Here is a 27325-nt window from a genome sequence, read left to right on the forward strand (position 1 = left end):
TTGACTGTTCTAGATCTGGCATCTAATAACAAATTGCCTGGGAATGGCTACCTGCCCCAACCTGCGTTCACATTTTGCCCTTGTGGAGGTAATGCTCTCGCACATACCACAGACAACGGAAGATTTTCTTCCTGGCATATTTACCAACAACTACGTGTACAACACAGGATAATGCTGGTCCAAAAATATTCCAGAAAACATGGGGAAAGGGAGTCATTGGGGAAAATGAAAGAGAAGTCTTTGTGATAGAGTTCATGCGGAGAGGTCACTATTATCAAATCTCTCCTGGTCATACACTTCAGCCACAACCTTTCTGCCCGCAAACCAGCGCCCATTCAGTGCCTGGATGGCTTTGTGAGTCTCTGAGGCCATGGAGAATTCCACAAAGATCTTGACAATGATCTCCGCGTCTTCTTCCTCGCCCTGCTTCTCTTGATAGATGATGACTCTGTTGACAGCCCCAAATTTGCCACACTCCTCTGTTACTTCTCCTTCCAAATCATCATCAATGTCCTTGGGGTCCACCATATTTCGCAAAACCATCACTGTTGACTGTGTGAAGAAAAAAACAGGGAAACGTCACACCTCCCAGGACTCAAGGCATTCTAGAGAATTACCTTCCAGCCAGCCTTGTTTTGTTCCTTCCATTACTGGGATTGGAGGCTGCCCACCATTCTTCTATGACAGGCTCAGTTTGGAGGTTAACCCTAGGCAGCCCTTCCATCATCAGCACCACTGAAGAACTCACCTCTTGTTTCCGGAGAAGCTTCTGCATCACCATGTGGCGGGCACTGCTGCCAGAGATGCTCATGTGCTCCTGTTCACTGAGCATCTCTGGCCTTTCAGATTCTTGGAAAACTTCCTCCTCCTCCTTCTCCTTCTTGGCTTCTAGCAGGCCTAGTGTTGGGGGACTGGCCAAGATGGGGTTCACCACACCCACCTGGGGAATAGTGACAGGAATAGGTGGGCGAGCTGGTGTGACACCTGGAGGAAAAACACATTTTGAAGTATGTGAAAAGAACTAGTCGCCCAGGGCCGGAATAGCTCAGGCTATTGAGAAGCCTGTTATTAGAACACAGTAGCCTGCAATTACTGCAGGTTCAAGCCCGGCCCAAGGTTGACTCAGCCTTCCATCCTTTATAAGGTAGGTAAAATGAGGACCCAGATTGTTGGGGGGGCAATAAGTTGACTTTGTAAAAAATATACAAATAGAATGAGACTATTGCCTTATACACTGTAAGCCGCCCTGAGTCTTCGGAGAAGGGCGGGATATAAATGTAAACAAAACCAAAAAAAAATGCCCTCGTGCTCCACATTCAAAGCTAAACAAAATATCCAACGCATCTCAAACAAGGATGGTAATCCCACCAGGTCAATACGCGCGATCAACCCAGATTTAGAAAAATGGGCAACCTCTCAACTCTTTACAATCTTAGCAACCAACTGCAGAGCAGTTGTGTCAACAAGGAGCGAAAATCTCAGAAAAAAGCTCAAGACCTCTCATCCATCCTTCCACTCCACAGAGGAAAAACAGAAGGATGAAGACAAGCAGTCAAGTCCCAACCGTAAGGGAGCCTTGCCTATTACAGTCATAAGTCATAAAATGGATCGCTCACTTTTTGCAGCGGTTATTAAATCGATTGTTCATTGTGATGCGGTTTTGCTAAAAAACCGGAAGTGGGTAAAATGGCCATAAATGCAGCTGTGTTGCTGAGCACCCAGGGGCGACCACGTAATCACAGGGGGAGAGAGGGAGGGAGGTGGCGGGCCAACCATCAGAAGAGGTCATCTATGAGGCTAGCCCAAGCAGAGCCGCAGACGGGAAGAGACAATAGAAGCAGCCCAGGGAGAGACAGGTAACAGGTAACATCAATGTGGCCAATTGTTTCTCCATGAGAAAGGTTTGTAAAGCTAGAATGATTCAAACGGCTAAAGAAAATATCAGCGTGGCTCATGCAATAGACTGTCCCTCGCTAGAGAATTTGTCAAAGGCTTTTGAAAGAGACCCTCTTCCAATGCTCTTGAGCCAAAAACCCACTGGATACCAGAAGGTGCCAATCAAAAACCAGAGGCTTTATGGTTTCTCCAAGAGCGAGTGTGACGGTCCCCTTCGGCCTTCTCCAAGCTAAGATCCTCTTTCCCAACTGGCCAGACAGGAGCCACAAAAGGAGGTTCCCAAGCAGAGGATCCTTCTGGCTAAGAGGACGAACTGGCCCAAAGTCTCCCACCTCCTCCTCTCCAGCGCTCCCATCTCCAGGCTTTTCCATACACGCTCTCCTCACTCCCAAAATCCAGCACGCTCCATAGGGCAGGGCTACAGAACTACTGCCTAACTGAAAAAAAGGGTGGGTGGGTGGGAAAGAAGAGCTCATCCTCCCTCGCTGGAATGTGAAGTGCCACCGCCATCAGCCTACCTGACCTTGGTGGCACCAACCGGCAGCCCTTTCGTTCCTATGAAAACTCCTCGGGGCCAGACCACTCTTTCTCCAAGGAGGATGCAGCAGCCTTCTCCTTTCGCTTTGTTTCACAGACACAACAGACGTTGTGGAGAAGGCGGGGATAACATCCTCTTTCCACCCCGACCTTTTCGCCACGCACATCCCCACGCAGGGCAGCTCCCTCCTTCGTCCCAGGCGGTAAGAGGCGGGTGTTTCAGCTGCCAAGCCACTCACCCGTGATGACGCCTGGAGCTTGAGCTGCCATCACAGCCTGTGGTAAGGCCCCCAGGGGCTGCGCTAGGGTCAGGGCTGGGGTCACCAGTCCAGGGGTGGCTAATGTGCTAAGGACGGCAGCACCCGCCACCCCTGCCACAGCTTCCTAAAAGAGAAAAGTCAGCTCTGCTAGGGCCTCTGCAGCCATGGGGCTGCTTCTGTACCCCAAGGTCCAAGCGAGGAACCCCACAGCCAGGAGCTCCCCTAGAGAGAAGCCCTGCTAACCTGGCAGAGAGCTGTGCTGGGGGCGCATCTTTCGGAGGTAAATGGCAATCACCTTCTGTGGGCCCATTGGACTGGGAGGGGCACCTCAGACCAGTGTTCGCCTTTGCTTGCCTGATGGTCTTGCCCAGCCAGGCTCAACCAAGCCATGGCAGCAGAGGGAGGAGGGGCCTGCAGAGCAGCTATATAAATTGAGCGCCTAGCACCCCTCACCACCTCCCCTGCCCTAAATCTCTACTGCAGATGGTGGAAGCCTGCTGGAACTTGCAGAGAGAAAGGGATGCGGGCTGCCCTCAGACTTGGGATTGGTGCCCTGCTGCTGCTGGTCAAGGAGAGGGGAACAGCAGGAAGGCCGATCCAGCTAGGGCAAGGGCTGCCACCTCCTCCCCTTGGCTCAAGCCCTCTCCTCCCCCAACTCCACTCCCCAGACCTAGCTCTTTACCTGAGCAGTGATTTTCGCCGTGGCAGCAGCCGCGGCTACAGCCGCTGCAGGGGGCAGGCCTCCCGGGGTTGCTGGGGTCAGTAGAGGCATGGGCGGAGTGACCGCTTTGCCCACACGGAGATATTGGCCCCCCAAGTCAAAGAGGTTCATGGAAGAGACTGCGTCCTGGGAGGACTGGGCCTTTTCGTATTCTGAGCGGGCAGAAAGAGCAACATGAAGCACTGACCGCTGGCTCTGGGCCCTCAGCAGCAGGGCAGCCGGCCCCAGGGCTCACCAATGAAGCCGTAGCCTTTGTGCTTTCCCGTGGTCGGATCCCGGGCCAGCGTGCAGGACTTGATCTTCCCAAAGGCCTCAAAGACACTCTTGATGTCGTCGTCAGAAAGATCCTGGTGCACTGATGCCACATAAATGCGGTTGAAGGCTCGAGCTTCCTCTGCCAGCTGGTCAATGATGGGCTGTGCTTGGCCAATGTTGCTGGGCCTCCCCACCTGCAGGAAGGCAACCCGTGAGGCCCTCTGGGCACCCCTGGGCCCCCAGAGCACCAGCTTCTCAACCGCCTGCCAAGGGGGCATTTAGCCTAGTCGACATGCTCAGCTAAAAGGGGGGGGGGGAGGGATAGCCTGTTTCTACAAGCCCATCCAACATTCTGTAAACTGTGATTCAGCAAACTGTGAGTTAACATGTTTCTCACATTCAGACTTATTCATTAGGCTACATTCTGTCTTTCTTCTTGCCGCCAATTTTATTCTTCCCACAGCAACCCTGTGGGGTAGGTTGGAATGAGAAAGTGTCAGCGGCCAGCGAGGTGAACCTGGACCTCCTCAGTCGCGGCCCGGCCCCTCCATCTCACTAACCCTGCCATGACAACAGATGAGGGAGATGGGGAACCTGACCCACTCTTGTATTAAGCCAGTCATTGCATTCAATTTTGATTCAATGTTCCCATTGGGCACCCCACGTCATGGGAATACAGCAAGGAAGTTTTCTTAAGCTGGCTTTGGAAGCCCTCCCCAGGGTTCCTTGCACGAAGCAAGTTGCAAGCACCAGGCAGGCAGACCAGCGATCCACCCACTACAGGGGAGGAGAACACTTTGCAGTTCAGGGGCCATGGATGGCGTTGGGCAAAGCATTCGGCCTGCTTCTAAATAAGCCCTGCTGGAGAGATGGTAGGAGCTGGAGCAGGTAGGCAGACAGCCCGGCTCTCCCTCTTTATAGGACGCAAAGACAGATGTGTAGCCGCAGCTATCTCTGGCCCACAGGTCTCCCTCCACATACCTTAATGTTCCGCCCTCCGAGCATCACAGAGTTCATCTGCTCCAGGGCCAGCTGAGCAGCTTCAGGGACCTCATATTCCACAAAAGCAAAGCCCTGGCCAGGGAGAAAAGGGGGCGTAAAGCTCAGGCACTCCTCCCCCCAACCCTGCCCCCCCCCCCACCAGAGGTCACACTCACTTTGTGCTTCATGGTCACGGAATCCCAGGACATGTCGATACTCTTGATGGGCCCAAAGGGGGCGAAGGCTTGCCGTATGGTGTCCTCTCCCAGCTCATAGTAAATGGAGCCCACATAGACCCGGCACATGATGGCCAGGGCCCGCTGCCGCTGCGCTGCCATCTGTATCAGAGAGAAGGTCTGGCTGGTCAGAGCAGGAGGGAAACCCGGCAGCTCTCCCGTGCCCCCCTCCCCAGGAGGCTCCAGAGTGGCGAGGGGGAGTCTCCCCGAGGAGGAACTAGCCCAGCCCACCCTTACCCTCTCCCTCGGCCAGAGGAATCAGCCCTCTGCCACCCCAAAGGGTCCTTCCCCACCATTCTGCCCCCATACAGCAAGAGATCCAGATCGGGCACCTCGTCCCTGTCTTCCCCTGAAACATCTCCCACCCCAGGACGCTGCCTCTTCCTCTCGGCAGGCGCCTTTGGGAATAAACAATGGTCGCGATGTCAACAACCTTCTCCCAGGGCCAGGCCAGCTGGTGCAAGGGACCGTCTGACACTGTCCCAAGGAGGACCCATTTCCTCTGCCAAAAGTCTAGCCAGCCTACAATCCAGATTCACCGCTATGGTTCAGTGGCCGGGCAGCAGCTCCCCTGCCTGGCAGCACAGCCAGGCCCAGGACAAGCCGCTGGAGTGCTTCTCTGGAGCTGGAAAAAAAAACAAGGCTACTCCTGTCCTTAGAGGCAAACGCCCACCCAGCTGGGGATACTGGCTGGCTGTACATCAGAGTCAAGAGCACCTTGGGGGCTTTGCAGCAGTCCCTCAACACTTCTCATGAGTGTGGAAGGGGGAACCTACAAGACTAGGAAACCTCCGTTCCCCCTGCTCCCTCTCTGGGGCATGCCTGCCACTTTGTCTCTCCCCAATCCTGGAGGGAACTGTGTTGGGTGGATGCCAGGCAATGCCTCCAAGCTCAGCCTCCCTGCCGAGCAATTCTGAGGGAGGGGGTGTCTCGCTGCCCCCCAAGAGAGATGAGGGACCCTCTGCAGGAAGAGGCTCTCTGCTGCACATCGGGACAGCCAGCGCCACTGGACAAACTCAACGAAGGGCACACACTCCCAGTGTTCAGGAGCCAGCAGAGCAAAGAGTTAGGGAGAGGGAAAATCTACAACGAAGCCCATGGGGGGGGGGCTGCCTGGCTATTTGGGTTCCCCCCACCAGCCCTGACCCCGACAAGCCGGCCATCCATCTAGCATCCCAGAACCAGATCCAGGCTGAGCGGCTGTTCTGAGGTGGGCAGCCAGTCGTGCTTCTCTTCCACCTGCCCCACAGAAACTAAGCTAAGCCCATCATTCTGGTGCCAGGAGAGCGTGGAGGACCTGGGTGGCCTAACCCTGGAGGCTGTTCTGATGAGCCGGGCTCTTCAACAGCTCCAAGAGGATCAGCCCAAGTCAACCTGCCTGCCCAATGCACAGCAGGAGCGGGGGCCTTGTGCAAGATCCACTAACACATTAAGGGGGACCTCTGGTTCCTGCCTGGGTGCACCACCCTGCTAGCATTCAGGTGGAGGGGCGGGGGCACTTGTCTCCCCGGGAGAGGGCGGGGCCTGCTCCTGCTGGCTTGGCTTTCATACGCTGGCTCCAAAAGTGAGGGATCTGTGCCCTGGCAGGCAGGCCCCACGGCCACCACCTTTCTGCCCCAGTACCAGCCAGCAGCCCCTCTTCCTAGCATTCTTGCACTCGTCTAGGAGAGCCGGCCAAGCCCCAGCCACCAGCCACCAGCCTCTAGCATCCCGCGCTGGCCCCCTGGCGAGTTACCTTGGCAGTTACTTTGAGGCCAGGACCTCAGCATCCCTAGAAAGGCAGTTCTCTCGCTGCTTGAGACTAATGCTTTCTTTCTCTCTTTCTCTCTCTTTCTCTCTCTCTCTCTCTCTCTCTGCCCAGTGCCTCCAGGGATCCCAGCTGCCCCCAGCCCAAGGTCTTCCACTGGGAGCTTACACTTGGCCTTGGCGGGGTAGGGGTGGGGGTGAGGTATATCCAGAGCAGGGGCGTGGCGGGAGAGGGAGGCCACAGCTACATCCTCCCCCAGGCTAGGCCCTGACTAAGACCCAGTGCCCAGAAGAAGTGAATGTGTCTATTGACCGATTGTAAAGGTGAGAGAGGATCTCCAAAGCCCATTGTCACTGCTGCCATCTGAAAGACAGTAAAGACAGAGTTCAGTCTGTGGGAGCTGAGCACACTACCACGGGGTTTGTCAAAACTCAAGCGGGAGAAAGAGGCCTCGCCTGCCTGCCTGCCTCTGCCTCCTCCTCGCAGAATATCCCCGGCCGACCCTGGGCAGCCAAGGCAGGGAGGTCCAGGACAGTCTTCAGCCCTCAGCAGACCACTAGCTATAGGGACAGGCTCCCCCACACCCACAGCAGCCAGAGCTGCCCCAAGGGCTTTGGTCTTCCCCCCCACCCACCCCACCCTGTAACTCCTCTAGAAGAGGAGCTTGGACAGCAGCTAGCAGCCCCTCTCCCACTGCCCTGCAAGACCACAGACACTCCCTGCCCCTCCCTGCCTGAGGCCGACTACTGCGTCCCATGCCAGCTCCCCCCCTCACTCTCTCACTCTCTCTCACTCTCTCTCACTCTCTCTTGCTCTCTTTCTCCAGGCAGCTAAGCTTCCCTCCGCAGGCGGCCGTGTCTAGGCCTGGAAGGTAACGGCAGGCCAAAGACAGCACTCCAGGCAGATCTCGGGACTGGCAGTGGCTCTAAGTGCGTAAGGGGCTGCCCTGGGGAGGGGGAGTGGAGGGGGGAAGGGGGGCATGTCAAAGGCAAGGGCGTCCTGGCAAGGCCTCACCTGGAGGTTGGTGAGCTGCTGCTGCTGGTGGGCAATCGTCTGCTTCACCAAGACGCTTTTGATGCTCTGCTCCATCGCATATTTTTTGGCCTGGCAAGAGAGAGAGAAACCAAAGTCACAGAGACCAGCAGCTTGCAAACCTCTGGCACCTAAAAGAGACTCAGCAGCTGGATCTGGGAAAAGGCAGCCTTTCTGCTCACACCCACCCTCCTCCCTCCATCAGCCCCACCAGTTCCCTATTATGTCAGGTGAAATGTTTTCTATTATGTCGTAAAATGCCTTATAATTTTATGTCATAAAATGTTTTCTAAAATTTGGCAAATTTCAATTCCGTGGCAGTTATGCATCCCAGATCTTGGACCCATTCTGTAAGTTAGCCATTTGAGGTTCCTTGATTCAAAAACGGAAGTCCTATGGGGCACCATTTCTCTCAGTTAAAGGTTTTATGGGAATGAGAGCTTTAGAACTGTATACAAAGATATGTTGATTTTATCATTGGTGCCATTTTAACTGTTGGTAAGGGAGCCACCAAAATTCAATATAATGGCTGACTATCAAAGTGTTTTAGTATATAAATAAGTTAGTTCCCTAACATTTCCTCAGTAAAAGAGGACAGGCCTCTCACAGCTGGTCTTCCTGAAGGGATCGCTTTCTCCCCTAAGGACTGTCTCCGGAAGGACACCTTCACCCAGTGATAGTTTGAGGGAACCCCAACAAACCTGGGAGCAAGACTCTGGGACGGCACTGGCCTTCACCTCAGCTACTCCAGAGGCCAGCCAGACCAGAACACTTGTCTGGCCGCTGACCCCCACCTCCCCAAAGCTGGAGCTCTGGCCCAGCCTGTTGGGTCCCCTGGGACCCACTCAATGCCCTGAGGAAGCTAGCAGCACTGACAGGAGAGCCATCGGCCTCCTCTCCAGTCAGTGCCCGCCAGCTGATAAAACAGCAGCACTCTCCTCCTCACCTTGGGGTACCATGCATCAATCCCAGTTCTGATATTGGGAGAGAGAAAAGGCCCCTCACTATCCACATCACCAGTGCCACAAATGCCTCTCCTCTGAGCTTAGAAAAGACCCACCCTCACTTTTCCTAGAGGGAATCGCCCCAATTCCCTGATAAGGTTATTTTTCATGCACCTTCCCCAGCTGTGTCACTGTTTTCTCGAGCAGGAGGTATCTGAGTAATAGGCAGAAATCCGAGCACGATTCAAGCATCCAGTCCTTCCTGGGGGGGGGGGGGGGGGGTTTCATTTTCAATACACTTCCTGCTGATTCCAACATGGAATTTACAACCATCGCACACATGGAACACTTTTACCGGTTCTGTGCTGAGAGTCCAGTATCCTGTCCGCCCAGCCCTATTGAACAAGAGGCTAAAGTACTTGGGGAGGTTTTCTTATGCCGCTCCTCATCCCGTTTAATTTTCCAAGAATTAAAGCTGCTTTATTCCAGGGAGGGTTTGACCCCAACTACTTGAGGGACTTGGGGTGTCCATCCTGAGTTGTTTTGGATTTTACTCCTATGATGGGAGTGAGGGAAGGTGGGCAATACATACATATGTACACAGAATTTAACTCAACAGCCATTAGCATGAAGTGAGGCACACTTGCCCTAAAAGAACCAACTTTCTAGGCATCCATGCAATTACAGAATTGGGCAAAGCCATGTTAATGCCCCTACATTTGTTCTGCATCTTTAAGCACCTCACTGAACAGCTGGGTGAAATCCCCAAATCTGGTTACAGCCCACTCCTGTGGAGGGCGGCATTACATTCCTGCCCGGAAGGGAAAAGATTCTTGCCCATACTCCCCACTCTGGCTATGCCTAGGCTGGATGACGACCTTGGTCAAGCTGCTCACCTTCTGAAGAGCCTCCTGCTGCTCCGGGGTAAGAGGAGGGAGCCCCAGCTTGGCTGACGTGCTCTGCCCATTTTCCACCTTGACTGTTTCGGTGCCCTGAAATTGGAGATGCTCATGAAAGCCTGCCTGAACAAAGGAGACCTATGCAGAGGGGGCTGGGAGGCCCACTTTCACTGAGCGGGGGAAGGCAGTGGAAACAGGACCAATTGTAATTTCAGAATAATCTGCTTGATATTCAAATTGATAAAGCCATTCCCTGGGTCTCTGACTCCCAATCTCTTTAGAGGCCCATGCCTGTAGCACTTCTTTCCAGCTGGGATCCACAGAAGGGCGTGGATGGAGCTGCCCCTTCAACAGAGCTAACCGGCATCTCCCATAAGATTCCTTCCACCTTCTCATCCAAGTCTTTAATCAAAACAGCTTTGAAAGACCTCCTCCACTGACCAGCAGCTAATGATGAAATCTTAGCCACCCATTTAGACGTACTCTAATTAGAATAGAATAGAATAGAATAGAATAGAATAGAATAGAATTTTTATTGGCCAAGTGTGATTGGACACACAAGGAATTTGTCTTGGTGCATATGCTCTCAGTGTACATAAAAGAAAAGATACGTTCATCAAGGTACAACATTTACAAAACAATTGATGGTCAATATATCAATATAAATCATAAGGATTGCCAGCAACAAGTTATAGTCATACAGTCATAAGTGGAAAGAGATTGGTGATGGGAACTATGAAACGATTAATAGTAGTGCAGATTCAGTAAATAGTCTGACAGTGTTGATGGAATTATTTGTTTAGCAGAGTGATGGCCTTCGGGGAAAAAAACTGTTCTTGTGTCTAGTTGTTCTGGTGTGCAGTGCTCTATAGCGTCGTTTTGAGGGTAGGAGTTTATGTCCAGGATGCGAGTGATCTGCAAATATAATCAGAACTTCCTGGGATGTGTTGCTAGCCAGCACGGCTTGTTCTTGCTGATTTCTGGAAATCCTCCCAAGCCTTAAAGATCTGTGACCTGCTTTTAAAAGTTTGGATGCAGCAGTTCCCAAGACCCTCCTCCTTCAAGATAGGAGCAACAATCATTCTGGCTAGTGATCTGCTTTATGCAGCTGTGCAGCATTTCTCACTCGAATACTTTGGCCACCTAATGAAAAGGAAGGACTCACTGGAGAACAGCCTAATGCTGGGAAAGATTGAGGGCAAAAGAAGAATGGAACGATAGAGAATGAGGTGGCTGAATGGAGTCACTGAAGCAGTAGGCTTGAGCTTAAATGAATTTCAGAGGATGGTAGAGGACAGAAAGGCCTGGAGGAACGTTGTCCATGGGGTTGCGATGGGTCGGACACAACTTCACAACAAGGAAGAATTTCTTAGCAATTATATAAGGGGGTCATCCAGATGTTCAGCTATTTCCTACTGATTTAACCCATTGAAAGGAGGAAAAAAGGCACAGGTTGTCCTCACTTACCAGCCAGAATTGGGACTAGAACACCATCACTGAGTGATATAGTCATTTAGTGAAACATGACATGGCCACATTGGCCTCACAACAGTCCCTTTGTAGTCATTAAGCAAGCCACTCTGGATCATTAAACACAACCTCCTCATATGACACACCCACCCACCCCAAATCTGCAACTCCCTGCCAGCTTCCCCACTGACTTTGCTTGTTGGAAATCTGCTGTCACAATCACATGATCGTGGAATACCATTATCATGATCGTGGAATACCATTATCATTGTAAAGGAGGACCCAGATTGTTGGGGGCAATAAGTTGACTTTGTATATAATATACAAATGGATGAAGACTATTGCTTGACATAGTGTAAGCCGCCCTGAGTCTTCGGAGAAGGGCGGGATATAAATGCAAATAATAATAAAATAATAATAATAAAGGCACCCTGCAAAGTGCCCAAATTGTGATCATGTGACTGTGGGAATGTTGCAATGGTTGGAAGTCCGAGGACCTGTTGTGAACCTACTTTTTCAGTGCCACTTTAACTTTGAACAGTGCCTGGATGAGACGGTAAGTGGTGACTACCTATATTCCTAATCATGCATTTATCAGCGTCAGGTTTAGACCTGTCCCTTCATTCTGGCCTTCACAATTTTCAGGGGAAATACATCCTCTTTAATTGGAAAATCCAAAGGGAAGTAATCTCCCCTCTTTTCTGTTTGAATAGCTCACACAGTGATTCCTTCTCCCACCTCTACTACCCATCGTTTTCAATGTCTTTAAAAGCCAGTGATGTGGATATGAAGAGACCCTCGTGCCCTGTTCCTCTCTGAATCATCTTTTCTGCTGCTCATCCCTAACCCAAAGCCCTTTTGGTGGCTCTTGGAAATCTTTGCAACCACCATTCATTCTGCACTTCTACTTTCTTGACCTCCTACCAGGCAATACACACACTCCTGCAAGGTAACCTGGACCAGTTTCAAGTGAGTAACCATTTTGTCTAGCTTCTGCAGTATCTGACATTTTGTCTTTGACTGTAGCTGGGTATTTTGAGCTCTGGGTTCCTTTTTCCATTAATGTTCTCCTGCTGTGATGTCCTATGCCCACAATTATGGCTTAAGTTTTTTCAGTTCTAGATCCCAAAGATGCATTCATCAGGTTCTAGCATTGGAAGTTTGATTTCTGCTTTCAGAAATTGAAAAAGTGTTTGTTACCGCCAAGGGTGGGAGAGGTGAAAAGGGGGGAGAGGGGAAGAGATTATAGCAGTCATTGGGTCCAGGTTGGTGCTGTACTACAGTGCTGGGCATTTTTAGAACATATCAGATAATAACTCACCCCAAACTAACATATGACCTCTCCTGAGAGTTTAAAGTAACAGTTAAATATGATAAGAGTTAAGGATGAAGCTTTGGGACACTCCATAAGAGAATCTAGCAATTACTCTTTCCTCTGCTGCTCCCAACAGAAACCGTCAGGTAGGAGTAGACCTACCAAAGAAACTCTCAGTCCTCAGATGTGGTTCAGGAAGATGCTGTGACTGGCAGCATCGCAATCCATTGGGAGGTCTCCCTTCATCTGAGTGCTTCCACAGGTCAGCCATCAGAGGGACCAATGCAGTTTCTATCCCATGATTAGGAATGAAACCAAAGTGCTTCTGGAGGCTTTTGTAACTGCAGTCTCACCTCTTTCTTAAGCTTCCCCGAGAAGGGGAGTATTTGAGATATAATGGAAGTAATTCGTAACTGCTGGATTCAGATTTAGCTCCTTGAGGAGTGGAAGGATTTGCCCCTCTTCCAGGACTTCTGAGGCCTTGCCTTCCCTCAAATGGATTGACCACAGCTTGAATCCAGATCCCAGTTCCCTGCCTGGCCATTTCCACCAGCCAGGTTGTGCAGAGGCCCAATCCAGAGATGGTAAAATTGAAAAGGCAGGGAACCACTTCCAACTTCTCAAGATTCACTTTTTATGATCCAGACCATCTAGGGAAAGATGGCCAGACTATCCATGGAGTACCACCGTGAGTTCTTAGTAGAGAATGTTGCAGAGAGAATCATTCGCCTTTGCTGACTTAGAAATCGGCTAGAAAAAGTCTGAAACTGCATCAACACTGTCGCCACATCTTATCTGGCACAGGTTTCAATCTGCTGATTCTAAGCAAGTGGACCTTGACCCATGAGCTGGTGGTCTTGGACCCTCTCCCACCCGGCCTTCAAGAACTGCCCTGAAAAGGAGCAGAGGCTGGATCCAAATGCTCGTCAACACCCACGTGGCAGGACCCGGAGGGGGGGGGGCCGTAACGTCCTTTTGGAAGCCAACCTTGTGACCCTCTTGCAGAGCCATTCGGGACCCAGCTGCTATCGGGAAATCCTTCGGGGGGGGGGGTGCGGGTAGGGAGAAGCTGCTGGAACTCCAACCACAAGGGGCCTCGGAAGAAGAGAAGCGGATCACCTGAAGCCTTTACAAAGACGGGGACAGAGCCTCCCACCGTCCAGGAGCCGCTGTCCCATCCAGGCCGGCTTCCGACATCCCTTCGGGGGCCCCTGCGAGGGGTGGGGTAGCCTCTTTCTCCGGGGATTCTTTTGGGTGGCGGCCTATGCAACCTCCCCACGGAGCGGGCATGGGCTCCTCAACCGGCCGATGACGCCCAGCCATCCGGGAGGGGCCTCGGGGCCCCGGGAGGGGCGCGGCCTGGCTCCAGAAACGGCCTGGCTGACCCGGACTGTCCGGCCGCAGCTCCGGCAACCCCGGGGAGGGGGGGGAGGGGGCAGGGGGCCGGACTACCCGCCCAGGGGGGAGGGGGGGCGCGTGCTGCGGAGGGTGCCGCGAGGCGGCTGGGAAGTGTAGTCCCGGGCCCCCCTCGCCTCACGCCCCGTCAGTGGCTCAACCAGGGACGCCCCGCATCTCTGTTGCGCGGCTCTCCTCCGTTCCGACCGGCCCGGCGCGGCCGCTTACCAGAGAGAGCGCAGCGGTGGTGGTGGTGGTAGTGGTCGCCGCAGCCGCCGCCATTTTTGCCGCCGCCTCGAGCACCAAGCTCCAAAGTCTCGCGAGAACCAGGCGGCGGGAGGCCGGGCAAACCCGAGACGGCTCAGGAGCGGAAGGCGGCTAGAGCGCATGCGCAAGCCCGCTGATTGGCCCGCGCCTCCCGCCAACCGAAGCCTCTTAATGGGGGGGGCAGCCTGGTGAGGGAGGTGCACCGGTCAAAGCCTTTCCCGCTCCTCCCGCCCCGCTCGGGCGCTCCGCCCACCCTCGCCGGACCGGGGTGGCGCGAGGGGAAACGGCAAAAGCCGGCGGAGCATCGGTTGCTGGCGCTTTAATGCGGGGGAGGGGGGGGAACGGCGCGCGAGCAGCTGCAGTCGGAGAAGCCCCGGGAGGAGCCGCCTCTCTGCCTGTCCTTCTCCGGCCGAGTCCCAGGAAGGCGCCGCCGCCGCCTCCGTGGGTTGGAGGGAAGGAAGGCAGGCGGCCGAGAGGCGATAGGCCCCGTCCAAGCAGAGGTGGGCCGGTGGGCAGCCGGCTTTTCTCCTCTCCCTCGTCCGGGCGGTGCCGGTTCACGGGCCCTTCTGGCCGCCGGCCTCGGGGCTGGAGCCGGTGCCTCGGCCGGGAGGAGCCTGGGGTCTTTGCAGGGCGCCTTCCAGGAACGCCGCCAGCTTCTCTCGGTCATCCTAGAAAAGAGCAGCGGGCGAGCGGATGGGCTTGTGCTCGCAGACCCCACCTTCAAGTTTGCCGGCCGCCTTGACCGAAACCGCGAAACCTAACCGGTGGGGGGAGGGGCAGAAGGCTCACCTGGCTGATGAATCCATAGTGCACCAGTTCAGCCGCCAGGTCTCTGGCACTGTCGCCTGTGGACGAGCAGGGATGACCAGCCTTACAAGGTGAAGTGGAGCCTTTGGCCCCCCTGCAAAGCTGCTTCAGGGGCCCAGGACTGGCCCCCCTGCAGGAGGAGGGGCTGGAGAGCTGTGCCAGCCTTTCTTGGATGGGGAGGGGGGCGGTTCGCTCATGGACACCTGAGCCTGGCTTCCTGCAGCAGCCCAAGCAGTGGTGGGCTGCTTTGCACCTCCTGTGGGGTGACTGAGTTAGGTGTGTTACAGTTCGTCCTTGGCACTGGAAGTTTTCATGGCCACATAGCCAAATATATAAACAAAGCCCCATGGGTGGGGGGTGAGGGTCTGGGATGGCATTGTCCAGATTCTCCTCAGGGCAAGGGGGAAGCTGCACGTGCCTTAGGGGGCCAGGGCCTGCTCTGGTAGGGAGGGCTGCAGGCGGGGGGGGACGACCCTACCCAAGATCCAGAGGCACAGCTGGCATCACTGCCCATCCCACCACCCCTGTTACTCTCACGCCCAGGAGGAGGGAAGCGGGCTGGACTCACTCGGGAGCAGATCATAGCTCAGCTGGCGGTGGAGCTTGTCTTCCAGGGTGAGGAGGAGGGTCAGCTGTTAGGGAGGCAGAGGCTGGCATGAATTGTGGCCCTCTGGGGCATATGAAGAAGAGGAAGGCACTTCCAAAATCTACTCATAAAACTACTAAGAAAAGATTCTTGGAAAAGCAAATGTATATCGGAGAACATGTCTTGTTGTTTGGAGCAGTTTCAAAAAAAAGCTTTATAAAATGACTTTTGTCCTGCCTGAGAGCATCCTAGGACCGTGCTGCCTCAGCCCCTTTAGCTCCACAGGCCCCCACCCCAAAGCCTCCAAGCAGGGCCTGATCTCCACTATGAACAGCCATGGGCTTCCCTGCGCCCACCTCCTCTAAACCAGAGAGGAATCCCCTCCCTATCCTTAAATCTTTACAGGGACGCCTAAAGGTAGAGCAAGGGGAGGCTGTTGAAAAGTTGCAGCTTCCACTCCATGGGATGCCTAGCTTGGTGCTCCTCTGGCCTGCAGCTGCAAGTGCTTCCCCGAGCCATACGTACGTGCCATTGCCGCCTCTCCTCCTGCCAGTCCATGTTGCACTGCATTTGCACCACCTGGTGGGGGCAGAGGCACCCATCAGTAGAAGCCCCCCCCCCAGCCAAGGCCCTGCTGGTAGGGGTGCGGAAGCCACCCTTCCTGCGGCTCTCTGCAAGGTCGGCTCCCTGGCCCTGTGTGGAATCATCTCCCATGGCTGAGAACCCCCTTCCCAATAAACATCTCCCACCCACAGTGTCATCCCTGCTAAAGCCAGCCAAGAGAGATTGCCAGGCAGCTTAGTCTTTTTTCCCAGAGAAATGGGTGTGCAGCACTGGGTGTTGGCCTGCAGCCATCTTGTGAGGGTCCCTGGGGCCACATGAGGCATTCCTGCAGGCGATTAGAGGAAACTGATTTCTCCTCTCCTGTCAAGGGTTTAGTCCCCATCCCATCGCCATGACACGCCCTGAGGCTCCTGGCCTGACCCCTTGCTGCCCGCCCTGGGATGGGTCTGCCTCCTCTTCCCCCCTCCCTCCCTCCAGGGGAAAACAGTCTGAAGTGCAAAGAGTGGAGGAGAAGAGAGTCCCACAGGTAGCCCCCCTCTTTTGCCTGCCTGGGCTCCAAACAAGGCAGGGGGGCTGCTGACCCACCGAAGCAACCTCACCTTCCGTGTCTCTACATCAAAAGGCTCTGGTGTGGGGGTTTGGGTTTTCTGGGGGTCTTCCAGGGCCTGGGAACTGGACTGTGGCAAGGTGTGGGGCCGGATGGTGGCAAAGTTCATCAGGGGGTAGATGCCATTCCTGACAGAAAGAGCAAGATGGGTCAGGGAAAGGGTCCCAGCAAGGAAGGTTGGGGAGCTCTTGGTCCCACCAGCCCCTCCCTGTGCTCCCCAAGCTGAGAGTTGGGTGGCTGCAGAGGGAGATGCGGAAGATGGAGAAACTCACCTGACGTCTTCCAAGAATTTGTCCAATTCCAGGAAAGAGAGTTCTGAATATCTGGTGGAGGGGAAGCAAATTTAGGCCAGTTGTCAGATGCAGCGGCCCACAGGACCAGAAGGGTTCAAAGCACCATGGCTGCCAGCAACCCCCATTCCAAGGCCGGAGACAAATGCAGCAAGGACCTGGCTTCTGCTTTGCCTGCCCTCCCTAGGCTGTCCCCTGGTGTAGAGGGAGGGGGGAGGGCGATGGAGACAGCTTCGGGCTGTGGGGGGGGGGAAGGATCTCTGCCTATGACTACCCAGGTCAGCCAGGAACCCCAGATGGCAGGCAGGCATCCTCCATGTTGCAGGTGAGCCTTCGGGGGGGGGGGGAGTTGCTTGTGTGACAGACCCACCTCCACTGCACTGGCAGCCGCCCTGCCCGCTGAATCTCTGCCATCACCTCGCTGAGATCCAGCTCCTTGGTTTTCTCTTCCACCACATTTTCCGGCCACAGGTCTGCAAGACAGAGGACTGTACTCCAAGCCAGGAGTAGCCAGCCTTCTCTCCTCAAAGCTGCCCTTCCCGCCTGTCCTGTTCCCAGCCTCCCCCCTGAACTCACATTGGTTGGCGATAAAGCAATGGGCAGCCAGGAGCTTCAGGGAGTGGACCTCAAAAAGTACCCGGTGGAACAGCAGGTCGTGTGCTGTCGGCCGCCGGCTGGGATTCAGGAGGAGGCAGCCCAGGATGAATTCCTTGGGGGTGGGGTGGAGAGATGGTTATAGACAGAAAAGCCTCTCTTCCCAGCACGACAGGCAGCTCAGCCCTACACAGGGACTGTTTGGAAGATTAGAATAGAATAGAGCTGGAAGGGATGACTTGCATAAAATGGGCTGTAGCTTGTTGATTAGGTCCATTTAGCTCACCCTGGCAAAGATCAGACATGTCAATACCACACCCTTCTGACCACTGGAGCATCGGAGTCCTCCAGCCCACTGACTCTGAAAGGACAGTAGGGGCAACTGGCTAAGCATGATCTTCCCAATTATGCATAATGATATTTCACGTGCCTGATGAAAACTAATTTATTCTTGCAAGCTTTTGACAGATGCTAAACATTGAATTGATGCATATTTGTTCAATGAACAGAAAATTCTGCAAGCAAAAACTTTGTGGCGCACAGCGGCAGCTGGAAAGGCTCCCTTGCAGTGTTAAGCCAAGAGCGGCCTGCTGGCATTCCCAGAGCAAGAGGAGGTGCCCTCCAAGCTGAAGACAAAGATGGTGGGCCCAGCCTGGCAGAGCCAGCTGCACCTGCTCCCTCAGTTTTCATCCCATTTTTCTTCAGCTCCCACTCCAATTTATTATTTTCACTCCATTGCAGTAGTTGCTGACATGTTTCTTATGTAAGGGTCTTAAGTTCCCTGCAGCCAAACTTAGTTCCCTAGGTGGGTCTTGCTGAGGTAGCAGGAACTGGAACCAACTGTCCCTGAGGTTTGGTAACTTGTTTCTGTGGAGGCCACCTAAAATTGTGCTTGCCTTTCTAGCAACTTCATCATCCCATGATTTATCAAAAACTCCCCCTCCCCCAAAAAATAGAAATACCCGCACATGTAACTGGCAGCTGCCATTCCACGCTTGCCTCATACTATGGCTCAGTGCCAGGTTGCCATGAATTCTAGGGTGGGACTGGATGGGAGGGGGAAGGATTCAAGGAAAATGAAAAGTTTACTGTATCTCCCTGCGAGAGGAGGTTTCAAAGTCAGCCAGCTGGGACTGCGGAATTCAGCTGCATTCCAACTCACACTTGAAGCCACAGTTCTGAAAACATCTTTGAATTTGATTGGACGTGTGGGGGGGGCACTTAAGGCAAGGGAAGTTTGATTTGGGGATTTTGGCATGTGAATTTCACTTTGTGCTACTGTATTTCACTTGACCTTTAGTACACTATACCTTCCCCAACAAATGGAGTTAAGGATCTTCTTTCTTAGGTATATACCTCCCTACCTCCTTATATAATCAGTTATCTTGTGATTTTTGCTTGGCTTCAGGTTCCAAAGTTCGTGAAGATTGCCCCCCTCCCCAAATTGATAGCAAATCTGAATGTTGTGAAATTGTTGGTAGATCAGCAGTTGCCGATTGTTCTTTGCTCACTGAGCTTGTTCTCAAATCAGGGCAGTCGCTGGAATTCCTTGGGAGACCTTCCACCTAATACTACTCTTCTGAATTTCTTGAGTTCTTTGTAAACGTGGCTGCTTGTTCTTAGCAGAGTGTGAAGCCTGGTAGCCAGATGACTGTGAGGAGCAAGCTGAGCGTTTTTGTCACCAAATGGTTCCTGCGGCACTGTATTGTATGACCCCTCTCTAGTCCAGACTGACTGATTGGGCAGATGACTGGGCATGAACTCCATGAGACCCCGGAGGGGGGCAGATCAGACCCACCCCCAGGAGGGCAAGAGTAACATCCACGTGTCCATACAACCAGGATTATTTTGCAATTCTGAGCTCAGGCCCTGGAAATGTTATGCACTATTCCAGAAGACTAGGTTATGGGAGTCACTTTGTCACCCCCTGCCCCACCCCATGCTGCCTCTCACCCGCATGTTGGGGTCATCCAAAGAATGCCTGGCTCGCTCAATGGCCTCCCTGGTCACGGAGGAGTCCCCATTTGACTGGATCTCCAGCACAGCCATCTGTGAGAGAGGCCAAGATGGAGCCAGACTGGCCATGCAGGCAGCAGCTGGGTTCCAGACCAGCAGCAGAAGTTGGGCAGGGGGAACTTTTCTCACTCAGCCTCTGCCCCGTAGCCTCTTACCTCCAGCGCACACATCCCAAAGGAGAAGATGTCCACCGCTGGGCCGTCAGCCATCTCTGAAAAGCCAACAGCATCCCATGGAGCTGCAATGCCCAAAATGACCATGCCCCTCTCCCCACCGGAAGGGGCTTGCTCTCACCTCCGTACTCCGGTGGGAAAAAGTGCAGGTTCCGCGGGTCTTCCCGCTCTGCATGGACAGGGCTGTGGAGCTCAGGCGGAAGGGCTGCAGGTCAGAAGGGAGGTACATGCTCAGGAGGGAGCACAGACTGGGGCCAAGGGTGTCCTCCAGAGTTGGCTTCCTACACCCAAGTGTGGCAGCCCAGGTGGGGTTGCCCAGGACACAGTCCTGAGGTCCGGTAAGGGCTGAAGGACTTGACTCTGAAATGGGAGCCAGCAGGGGCCCTTTGGATGGCAGAGAGAGGCAGGAAGAGACAACTCCAGGCAGCTTCACTTACCCTTTGAAAAAACACGATGCCAGACTGTGGGGGGAGGGGAGAAAGAAGAATGCCATTACAGAGATGCAGGGCTCCTACCCAGAAGCTGCAGAACAGCGCCAGCCATGTCATCCCAGCAAAAGCCTCATGTGTTTGCTTCTCATCCTGAGCGAACAAGTCCTGGACAATATGTCAGGCTAAGCCCAAGAACAAAAACCAGCAATTCAGCCAGAAGTCAGCTCTTTATTTGCTTACACACCCTAGGCAGACTCTTGCCAGGCTGAACCCTCGCTACTCTCGGCCTATTGAATATGCTACCGTGGGAGATTCTAGGAAGGGACTGTCCTGGATCTCTTCCTCTGTCTCCTACCCTTCAACTTCAGGCTGTGCGGCCTCTTTCTGGAAGGTGCTCCCACCTGCCTGGGAAAGTGACACTTCAGCGTAGGTCATTGCTTCCATGGGCATCTTCTCTCACATGGGAAGATGCTCTCCACCACCCCAGGCCATGCATGGCAGGTCCATGCACAAGAGTTCTTCTCTTCCACAGGGTCGTGTGAGTGTTAGCAGGTCATGGAAGCATGGGAAAATTTGATCAAGCCAACACACACACGCACGGGCGTGAAAGCCATGGAACGAGGCCCCCACACTATTTGTTTTATTTATTAAATTTATATGCCACTCATCTCAGAGTCACAGCAGTTCTGGGTGGCTTACAGAATAAGAAAAAGTAAAAATACAAAATACTTAAAATTGGGAAAAATTAAAGAAGCTAAAAACGAAGAGGACAGGTAAGATGGGCGTGGGAATCTCCTCTCTACCCCGTTAGCCTTCCTGAGCCCAGAATGTCCCATCTGGGCCAACCGCCAGAGCCAAGACTGCACTGGAAGGCCATGAGAGTGGGAGCCAACCTCGCCTCCAGAGGGAGAATATTCCAGAAGGTGGGGGCTACCACAGAAAAGTCATCTTCTCCTGGACCCACCAGCCCAAATAGTTTGGATGACGGGATCCAAAGCGAGTGGGGAGGGCCAATCCTATTGGGGGGAGATAGTTCCTCGGATATCCTGCACCCATGCTACAAGAGGCTTTACAGGTAATGACTAACACCTTGAGTTGGATCTGGAAGCAAATGAGCAACAGTGGTGTTACACGCTCCAGGAGGGTCCTGTGCTGCTGCATTCTATATCCTCTGCAGCTTCTGAATACCCTTCTAGGGCAGCCCCATGTAGAGCATGTTGCAGTGGTCCAACCAAGAAATGACCGGGGTTTCAGGACACGGGAGGGGAAGGACACAGGTCTTTCTCAGAGACCTGTGCCACAGTGGTGGGGTTAAAAATTTTTTACTATCGGTTCTGTGGGCGTGACTTGGTGGGCATGGCATGGCTTGGTAGGTGTGGCTTGCTGGGCATGGAGGAGAAAGATACTGTAAAATCTCCATTCCCTCCCCACTCTAGGGGAAGGTTATTGCAAAATCCCCATTTCCTCCCGATTAGCTGGGATTCGGGAGGCAGAGAATAGATAGGGGTGGGGCCAGTCAGAGGTGGTATTTACCGGTTCTCCAAACTACTCAAAATTTCCGCTACCAGTTCTCCAGAACTGGTCAAAACCTGCTGAATTCCACCTTTGCTGGGGCAGTGGGAGGGGTCCCCCTAGCAGTAGCTAGGGCCTAGCTGGACTTCCTTTCAGGGGCTCCAGAGACTGACCTGGCCCATCTTCTTCGTACCTGATCCAATTTTGATGAGCCCATTGTGTTGGATGAAGATGGTGTCACTGGTGAGGTTTCCATGGATGATGGGGGGATCACAGGAATGCAGGTAGCTGCAAAGAAAGAGTACTGGGGGAGCCCTGCGCCAGACAGGTGCTGCCAGGCATCAGCAGGGCCAGCAGGGCTGAGGAGGAGTTGGAGGGAACCCAGGACTTACCTGAGAGCTGAGAGGATCTGGGTGCACCAGCGCTTCCACGCCTGTCAGGGAGAGAGCAGAGGGAAAAAGGCCGTCAGTGACATGGGGGGACCCTCCGCCCAGGCCCCCTATAACTCTATTCCCAGGCTGTTGCCAACCTGAGGGCCCAGTGTGGCAACCGTGGGAGTCCATCAGGGGCCCTGCACCCAACCTTCTGAAGGGGCTGCCAGGGCAGCTGACGTAAGCACTCGAAGCGGGGGGCGCGGGGAGGTATCACCCACCTTGGCATTCATCGCTTTGTGATTTTTCTTGGTCTTCTTCAGGAACTGCTTCAGGCTCCCTGAGGAGACATACTCCGTGATGAAGATCACCTGCAGGGGAGGGGTCAGAGTGGTCCCAGTGGGAGCCCCTATTCCCAGGTGCCCTTCCCAGCCTTCAAACCCCTTCCCAGCCTCACTTTCTGATTCTGCGGGCTGCCAGCCCTCACACTGTCCACTAGCACCCTTCTCCAGGTACCTCTTAGCTTCTGAGGGACTTTCCTGGAGCCCCTTGTCCTCAGCCCAGCCGTCCAGCCCCAGAGGTTCAGCAGACTGCCCTGCCCTGCGGTAACTCACTTGGGCTTTGCTTTCCTTCACGTCCAGCCAGTATTTGTGCACCTTCACAATGTTGGGATGGTCAACGACCACCAGCTGCTCAAAGGTGACCTTGATCTTCTCCTGTTGGGCAAGCAGCACTTCAGGGGAAGGGAGCCTCTGCCACGGCCAGCCAGAGACGGGCACTCTGAGCACAGGCCCTGCTCCTCCTGCGGACACCACTCACCTCGTGCACTGTGAAAGCAGCCTTGTCTATGAACTGCAGCTCATTCCACACCACCTCCACGCCTTCCTCCGTGTCCATTGCCAGGAACGTGCTCTGGAGTCCGGGCATGTTGCCTTGGTTCACCTGTGGACATCATCCAGCTTCAGCAGCCAGGCTGGCAAGAGCCAACAGGCACCCACACGACACATGCCACACCCTGGCAGAGACACGGTGCCCGCCTCCTGCACTTCAGCTGCCCCCACTGGAAGGGGATGAGAAAGAGGCCAGCTTCTGAGGGGAATGGCTAAATCAGCCCATTTCCACACATGACCCATGTGACATATAAGCTTACCACACAGAACAAGCCCTGAAAACCCCACCCCCACCCCCAAAGCGCAGCATGCTAAATATTGTTGACGCGATCGCCACTGTACTGGCAATGGCCCCTGGGTGAGCACAGCCCCCTCCCCAAAAGAAACAGGGCAGAGAGTCATTCTCCTGGGTCCTCCAAGGGCAGGAGCCTCTGGCTGGGCATCCAAGGGGGGAACTGCAGCCAGACACCCCACACCCCCACCATGTTTTCCAGGAGCTCTTTAGGAGAGTAGTCCCAGGTCCAAATAAGGGCTCCTCAGGAGTGAGGTGGCTAGCTGATATTGCTACCAGAATCCCCTCCTCTGCCATTTGCTAGCAGCTACCAGCGGCTGTCTTTCCAGAAAAAAATGGGGGAGAATTGGTTTCCTCCTGCACAAGCCAAGGTTGGTTTGCTGATTCTCTGCTCCTTGATGGGCTCTCCTGGGCTGAGGTTGGCAGCAGGTATCCTAGGAGCCCCCTGGCTCAGGGAAACCAGGAACAAAGGCAGCCACTTCCACTCACCCCCTCAGGGCCCATAAGGAACCGGGGTGCAGCAGCAGGACTGCTAGCAAAGGAGGAAACAGCGGGCACTGCCATCTTGTTTTTCTGAGACTAGAGGCTTTGGGGAGGAGTTGCAGCCAAGTGCCGGAGTGGCTTTCTGGCAGGAGGAGGAAGAGGAGGAGGAGGAGGAAGGGGGGGTCTGCACCCCTGCAGAAGCAGGAAGGAAGGGGAGAAAAGTACCTCCTCTGCTTGAACCCCCTTCCCCACTCACTTCTGATGGCCTCCTACCAAGGCAGCCTCCTTTTCCCGCTCTGTGTTTGGACAGATCACTCATCTGATTCACCCACAGTGTCTTTACAGCTCACAGGTAAAATTAGATCCTGCGTTTTAGTGCTGTTTATTTCTCAGGGTGTAATTTAACATATTTTTCTAGGCATTTTGATTAATTCTCTTGATATTGAATTCGCATCTATGCCTATGTGTTCATCATAAAACACTCATCTAAATAAACAATACAAAAGAGGAAAAATATGTCTGCCCAGGCAGGGAAAGGAAAACACTGCCCAGGAGAGGATTTCAAGGGCCCATCACCCCATGCCCAGCCCCACTTTGTCCCACCAGCAAACCTTCCTTCTTCCCTCTCTCCTGCGGGGAGAGGGCAGTGGGGCTGCCACCCAAAGTAGAGCCTGGCCTGGGTACTAGCACAGCTTTCTGATGAAGCCATTGTCATGGCAACTGCCTGCGAGATCCAGGAGGCCAACCCGGCAGCGAGAGCCCAAAGAGGCCCCAGTGACCAGAGTGCTCAGGACTGAGTGGATGGTTTATGGAGTGCCCTCCCACCAAAGGACAGGCCTCCTGCAAACGGAGCACGGCCACCCCTTACAAGAGGTTTCCCACCACTTCCCTCCTCCAGGCTAACTGCATGTTTACTGCCACTGTAAAGTCAGGATGGGACATACAACTATTTTGCCAGATCTACATCTGGCCTAGCAATTGCACCCACAGTTTCTGCATCTTCTTCCTGAAGGAAGGAAGCAGTAGAGGAATGCGGAGATGCCCACGAAGAGACTGGCCAGCAGCCCCTGCAAAAGCATCGGCCTGACCTGCCATGACATAAGTGGGTGAAGAAGAAATTGAGGACTGCCCTGCCCAAGCTCTTGGGCAGAGGAAGAACTCTCCCAGGCCAGGCTCTACTTTCATCTATGGGTGATGCATTGCTCCCTTTCTGGCAAGGCAAAATGGCCACTCACCCATGCCCCACCCCAAGGCCGTCCCATGAGCAAGAATGAAGGTTTCCTTTGAGGCCACAACAAGCAAAACTCAGGGAAGCAGAGCCAAAGCTCTGGTGAGCACCACTGGGGGCAGGCCGCTTGTCTAAAGTGCCACACCAGGAAAGGCCCAGCCCTGCCCTCCTCCGATAAGCCTCCCATCAAGCCCCCCCCCCCCGCCTTCCCCGGGGAGATAAGCAGCAGCAGCAGTTCAGCCAAGCCCAGGTTCCACCCCAATGCAGGGACAACCCACAGCCTTTCCCACGGGGGAGCAGGGCAAGAGCCAGCAGATGCCCTTCGCTGACCAGCCCTGCAAGATCCTTCTTCGATCAATGACCATCCAAGAGCAATGGGAGTCAGCTGCAATAAATTAGAAAGCCCGAGGGCTCCTCCATTCAGCCCCCTCCAAACGAACCCAATGCCGCTCCCAAACCGGCCATTGAAAGAAATATGGCAGAGGAAACTCAGGCAACCCAGAGCCCCAAAAGAAGTGGAGGGGCCCAGGGGCTCCTTGGCAGAGCCAGCCAGCGGCTGCTGCTCTCAACTCCCCGCAAAGGTTCCCAGGGCAACCTCGTGGGCACAGCTGCTATTGCCAGCCTGAGAAGGGGGAGAGAGACTTGGGTGCCCGTGCCGGCTAAAGCCAGGCTTCGTCCAAGAGCTGGCTGAACAAGGCCCATGGGGTGAGCTGGGCAGGAATCCCACTTGCCCTGAGGGGAGGCCTGATGAGGGGTGAGCAGCAGCCTCAAAGATAAGGGGCAGACAAAGCGCTCACCCAGGAATCTCTCCAAATCCCACCCAGAAGGGACAGTCGTCAGAAATCCCAGCTGGAAGGCAGCTGCCATGCACTTGCAAGGCCGGTTCCTCCACTCTGACCGTCCCTCCCCGTTCTCCAGGAGAGGCCCCTTGGAGGACAAAGGGCCAGGGTGGCTGCTTGCTGGGGGGCACTGGGGAAGAATCCCCAGACAGGTTCTGTCAGGGAGCAGGAGAGGCAGGAGAAAGGGGGCAGTTCAAGGGGCATGCAGGGAGGAGCTGTATTGCTTGCTCTGGAGTAGCTAACAGGGCAGCCGCTTGAGGGCAAGACCTCCACCAGCTCTGGAGGGGGGCTCATCCAAGGAGAAGGACAAGCAAGGCAAGAACCTCCCTCCCCAGGAGTCTCACAAGCCCCTCCTCACAAAGAGGCCAGGTATGCACCCACCCCACCCCACTGCGCTGGTGCCTTAACTCTGGCCAGACTTTGGCTGAATGGCCAAATTCCAGAGACCCTGGGATGCCTTTGCTGTGTCGGGGCTGAGCAGGAGGAGGACTTGGGACAGTCAGGCTGTGCTCCTTGGCACTGCCCCCCTCCTTCAAAGTGGGGCTCCTCCATCAGCAGGAAGGAGGGCATCCCAGATGGAGGCCTAGGAGGCCCTTCTGGGCAGAGGGGGGAGGGATGGGGAGAGCAGGATTTGGCCAGCAGTGGGAAGAGCACCTTGCCCCAGCTGAAGAGGTGCCGCTTCCCTGCTCCCTAAGGCCGGGGAGGGGGAGGGGGGAGGCTCGCCACTGCTCCCTGCTTTGCCTTGCTAAGGTGGGGAGATTCGCCGGCAGACAGTCGAAGGTCGGGGGTGCTTGGTGACAAGAGCCGGCGGTCAGGAGGGAGGCCCCTCGTGTTCCGGGATGGAGCCCCGATCCCACCACTGACAGCCTGGAACTGCTAGGCTTCAGCTGCGCCCCCCCCCCCCGCGCACTCCACAATCTTCCGCCAGGCAGCTCCACGCGCCGACAAAGCGGCAGCCAGGTGCGGGGGGGGGGGCGGGAAGAGAGCTGGGCCATCTCAGCGAGCCTACCTCGCGGGGTGAGCGTTGTGGGCAAAGGCTGGAATGGGAAACCCGGGCCCGGTAGGAGCTTCTGAGGACCGGGGAATGTAGTTCGACCGGGTTATAAGTAAACAAACACGTAAAATTGTCCTGTCGGGCAGCGTTCCTGCGGGTGAGGCGCAGGAGAAGATCATCCAGTCAGGCCGGCCGCCCGCGGAGGGATACCCGCCTCCGGGACCGGGAGGGAGGCGCGGCGCGGGCGCTTGGCTGCCGACTCCCTTGCTCCACCGCGGCGCCCCAGCCCGCGACTACCTGCTCCTTGCGCTTCTGCCAGCGGCCGCAGGGGCTCTCCTCCAGCACCTCGCTTTCGTCCTCGCTCTCCTCCTGCGCGGCCACGCGCGCCTGGTCCGCTTCCGCGCGCCCCGACATGTCTCCCGGCCAGGCCAGCGGAGGGCGAGGCCTGATCGCCGCTGCTCCAGGGAGGCCACTGGACGCCTAGCCGCCGCGCCTCTTTGCCTCGCGGTCCCCGCTGCGCAGCGCAGCGCAGCCGGGCGTCACCACGGGGCGGCGCGGAGGACCGCCCGCCTCCGCCTCCGCCGCCTCCTGAGCTGGTCCGGCTGTGCCTCGGCGGCCGAGCCTCGGCCTTACGGCAACGGACGGCCAACCTATGCTGCCCGCCGGAGGGCTCCGGTGTTTAGGGGCTGGTTG

The 27325-nt window shown here is 55.0% G+C and overlaps 2 protein-coding genes across 12 annotated transcripts; both read right to left on the minus strand.

The window, feature by feature from the left end:
* Nucleotides 1-115: 115 nt before the first annotated feature.
* Nucleotides 116-14052, minus strand: PUF60 (poly(U) binding splicing factor 60). 6 transcript variants are annotated; one of them, XM_058179079.1, is made up of 11 exons: nt 13917-14052; nt 9506-9601; nt 7648-7737; nt 6946-6996; nt 4827-4988; nt 4651-4743; nt 3650-3863; nt 3376-3566; nt 2673-2817; nt 749-984; nt 116-552 (listed from the first exon to the last, which is right to left on the minus strand). In XM_058179079.1, exons 1-11 carry the CDS (start codon nt 13968-13970, stop codon nt 253-255), a joined length of 1632 nt encoding a protein of 543 aa, XP_058035062.1. In that variant the 5' UTR covers nt 13971-14052; the 3' UTR covers nt 116-252. The 6 variants fall into 6 exon arrangements, with proteins under 6 accessions (XP_058035062.1, XP_058035068.1, XP_058035063.1 ...); XM_058179085.1 differs by lacking the exon at nt 13917-14052 and adding an exon at nt 13413-13553; XM_058179080.1 differs by lacking the exon at nt 13917-14052 and adding an exon at nt 13281-13414.
* NRBP2 (nuclear receptor binding protein 2) lies at nt 10023-27191 on the minus strand. Of its 6 annotated transcripts, none has more exons than XM_058179090.1 (18): nt 26930-27191; nt 22726-22848; nt 22521-22622; nt 22188-22277; nt 21928-21968; nt 21729-21823; nt 20030-20053; nt 19714-19797; nt 19575-19630; nt 19357-19452; nt 17386-17518; nt 17180-17282; nt 16792-16842; nt 16512-16647; nt 15874-15927; nt 15331-15394; nt 14745-14800; nt 10023-14623 (listed from the first exon to the last, which is right to left on the minus strand). In XM_058179090.1, exons 1-18 carry the CDS (start codon nt 27044-27046, stop codon nt 14510-14512), a joined length of 1539 nt encoding a protein of 512 aa, XP_058035073.1. In that variant the 5' UTR covers nt 27047-27191; the 3' UTR covers nt 10023-14509. The 6 variants fall into 6 exon arrangements, with proteins under 6 accessions (XP_058035073.1, XP_058035072.1, XP_058035077.1 ...); XM_058179089.1 differs by having other exon boundaries at nt 17180-17297; XM_058179094.1 differs by having other exon boundaries at nt 17180-17297; nt 22726-22966; nt 26930-27069.
* Between the last annotated feature and the right edge of the window lie 134 nt (nt 27192-27325).

The sequence above is a fragment of the Ahaetulla prasina genome, chromosome 3 (assembly GCF_028640845.1).
Source record: "Ahaetulla prasina isolate Xishuangbanna chromosome 3, ASM2864084v1, whole genome shotgun sequence".
Lineage (NCBI taxonomy): Eukaryota > Metazoa > Chordata > Lepidosauria > Squamata > Colubridae > Ahaetulla > Ahaetulla prasina.

What these genes read in the sequence shown, in the direction of transcription:
- PUF60 (XM_058179079.1), bottom strand. Translation starts at nt 13,970, where the DNA reads ATGGCGGCGGCTGCGGCGACCACTACCACCACCACCACCGCTGCGCTC. An exon ending in AGCAGCTCACCAACCTCCAG is followed by an intron (nt 6,997 to 7,647) that starts GTGAGGCCTTGC and finishes ACTGTCTTTCAG; the next exon opens with ATGGCAGCAGTGACAATGGG. An exon ending in AGCTTCTCCGGAAACAAGAG is followed by an intron (nt 553 to 748) that starts GTGAGTTCTTCA and finishes TTCTTCACACAG; the next exon opens with TCAACAGTGATGGTTTTGCG.
- NRBP2 (XM_058179089.1), bottom strand. Translation starts at nt 27,046, where the DNA reads ATGTCGGGGCGCGCGGAAGCGGACCAGGCGCGCGTGGCCGCGCAGGAG. An exon ending in CTGCTTTCACAGTGCACGAG is followed by an intron (nt 22,623 to 22,725) that starts GTGAGTGGTGTC and finishes CTTGCCCAACAG; the next exon opens with GAGAAGATCAAGGTCACCTT. An exon ending in TGAAGGAAAGCAAAGCCCAA is followed by an intron (nt 22,278 to 22,520) that starts GTGAGTTACCGC and finishes CCTCCCCTGCAG; the next exon opens with GTGATCTTCATCACGGAGTA.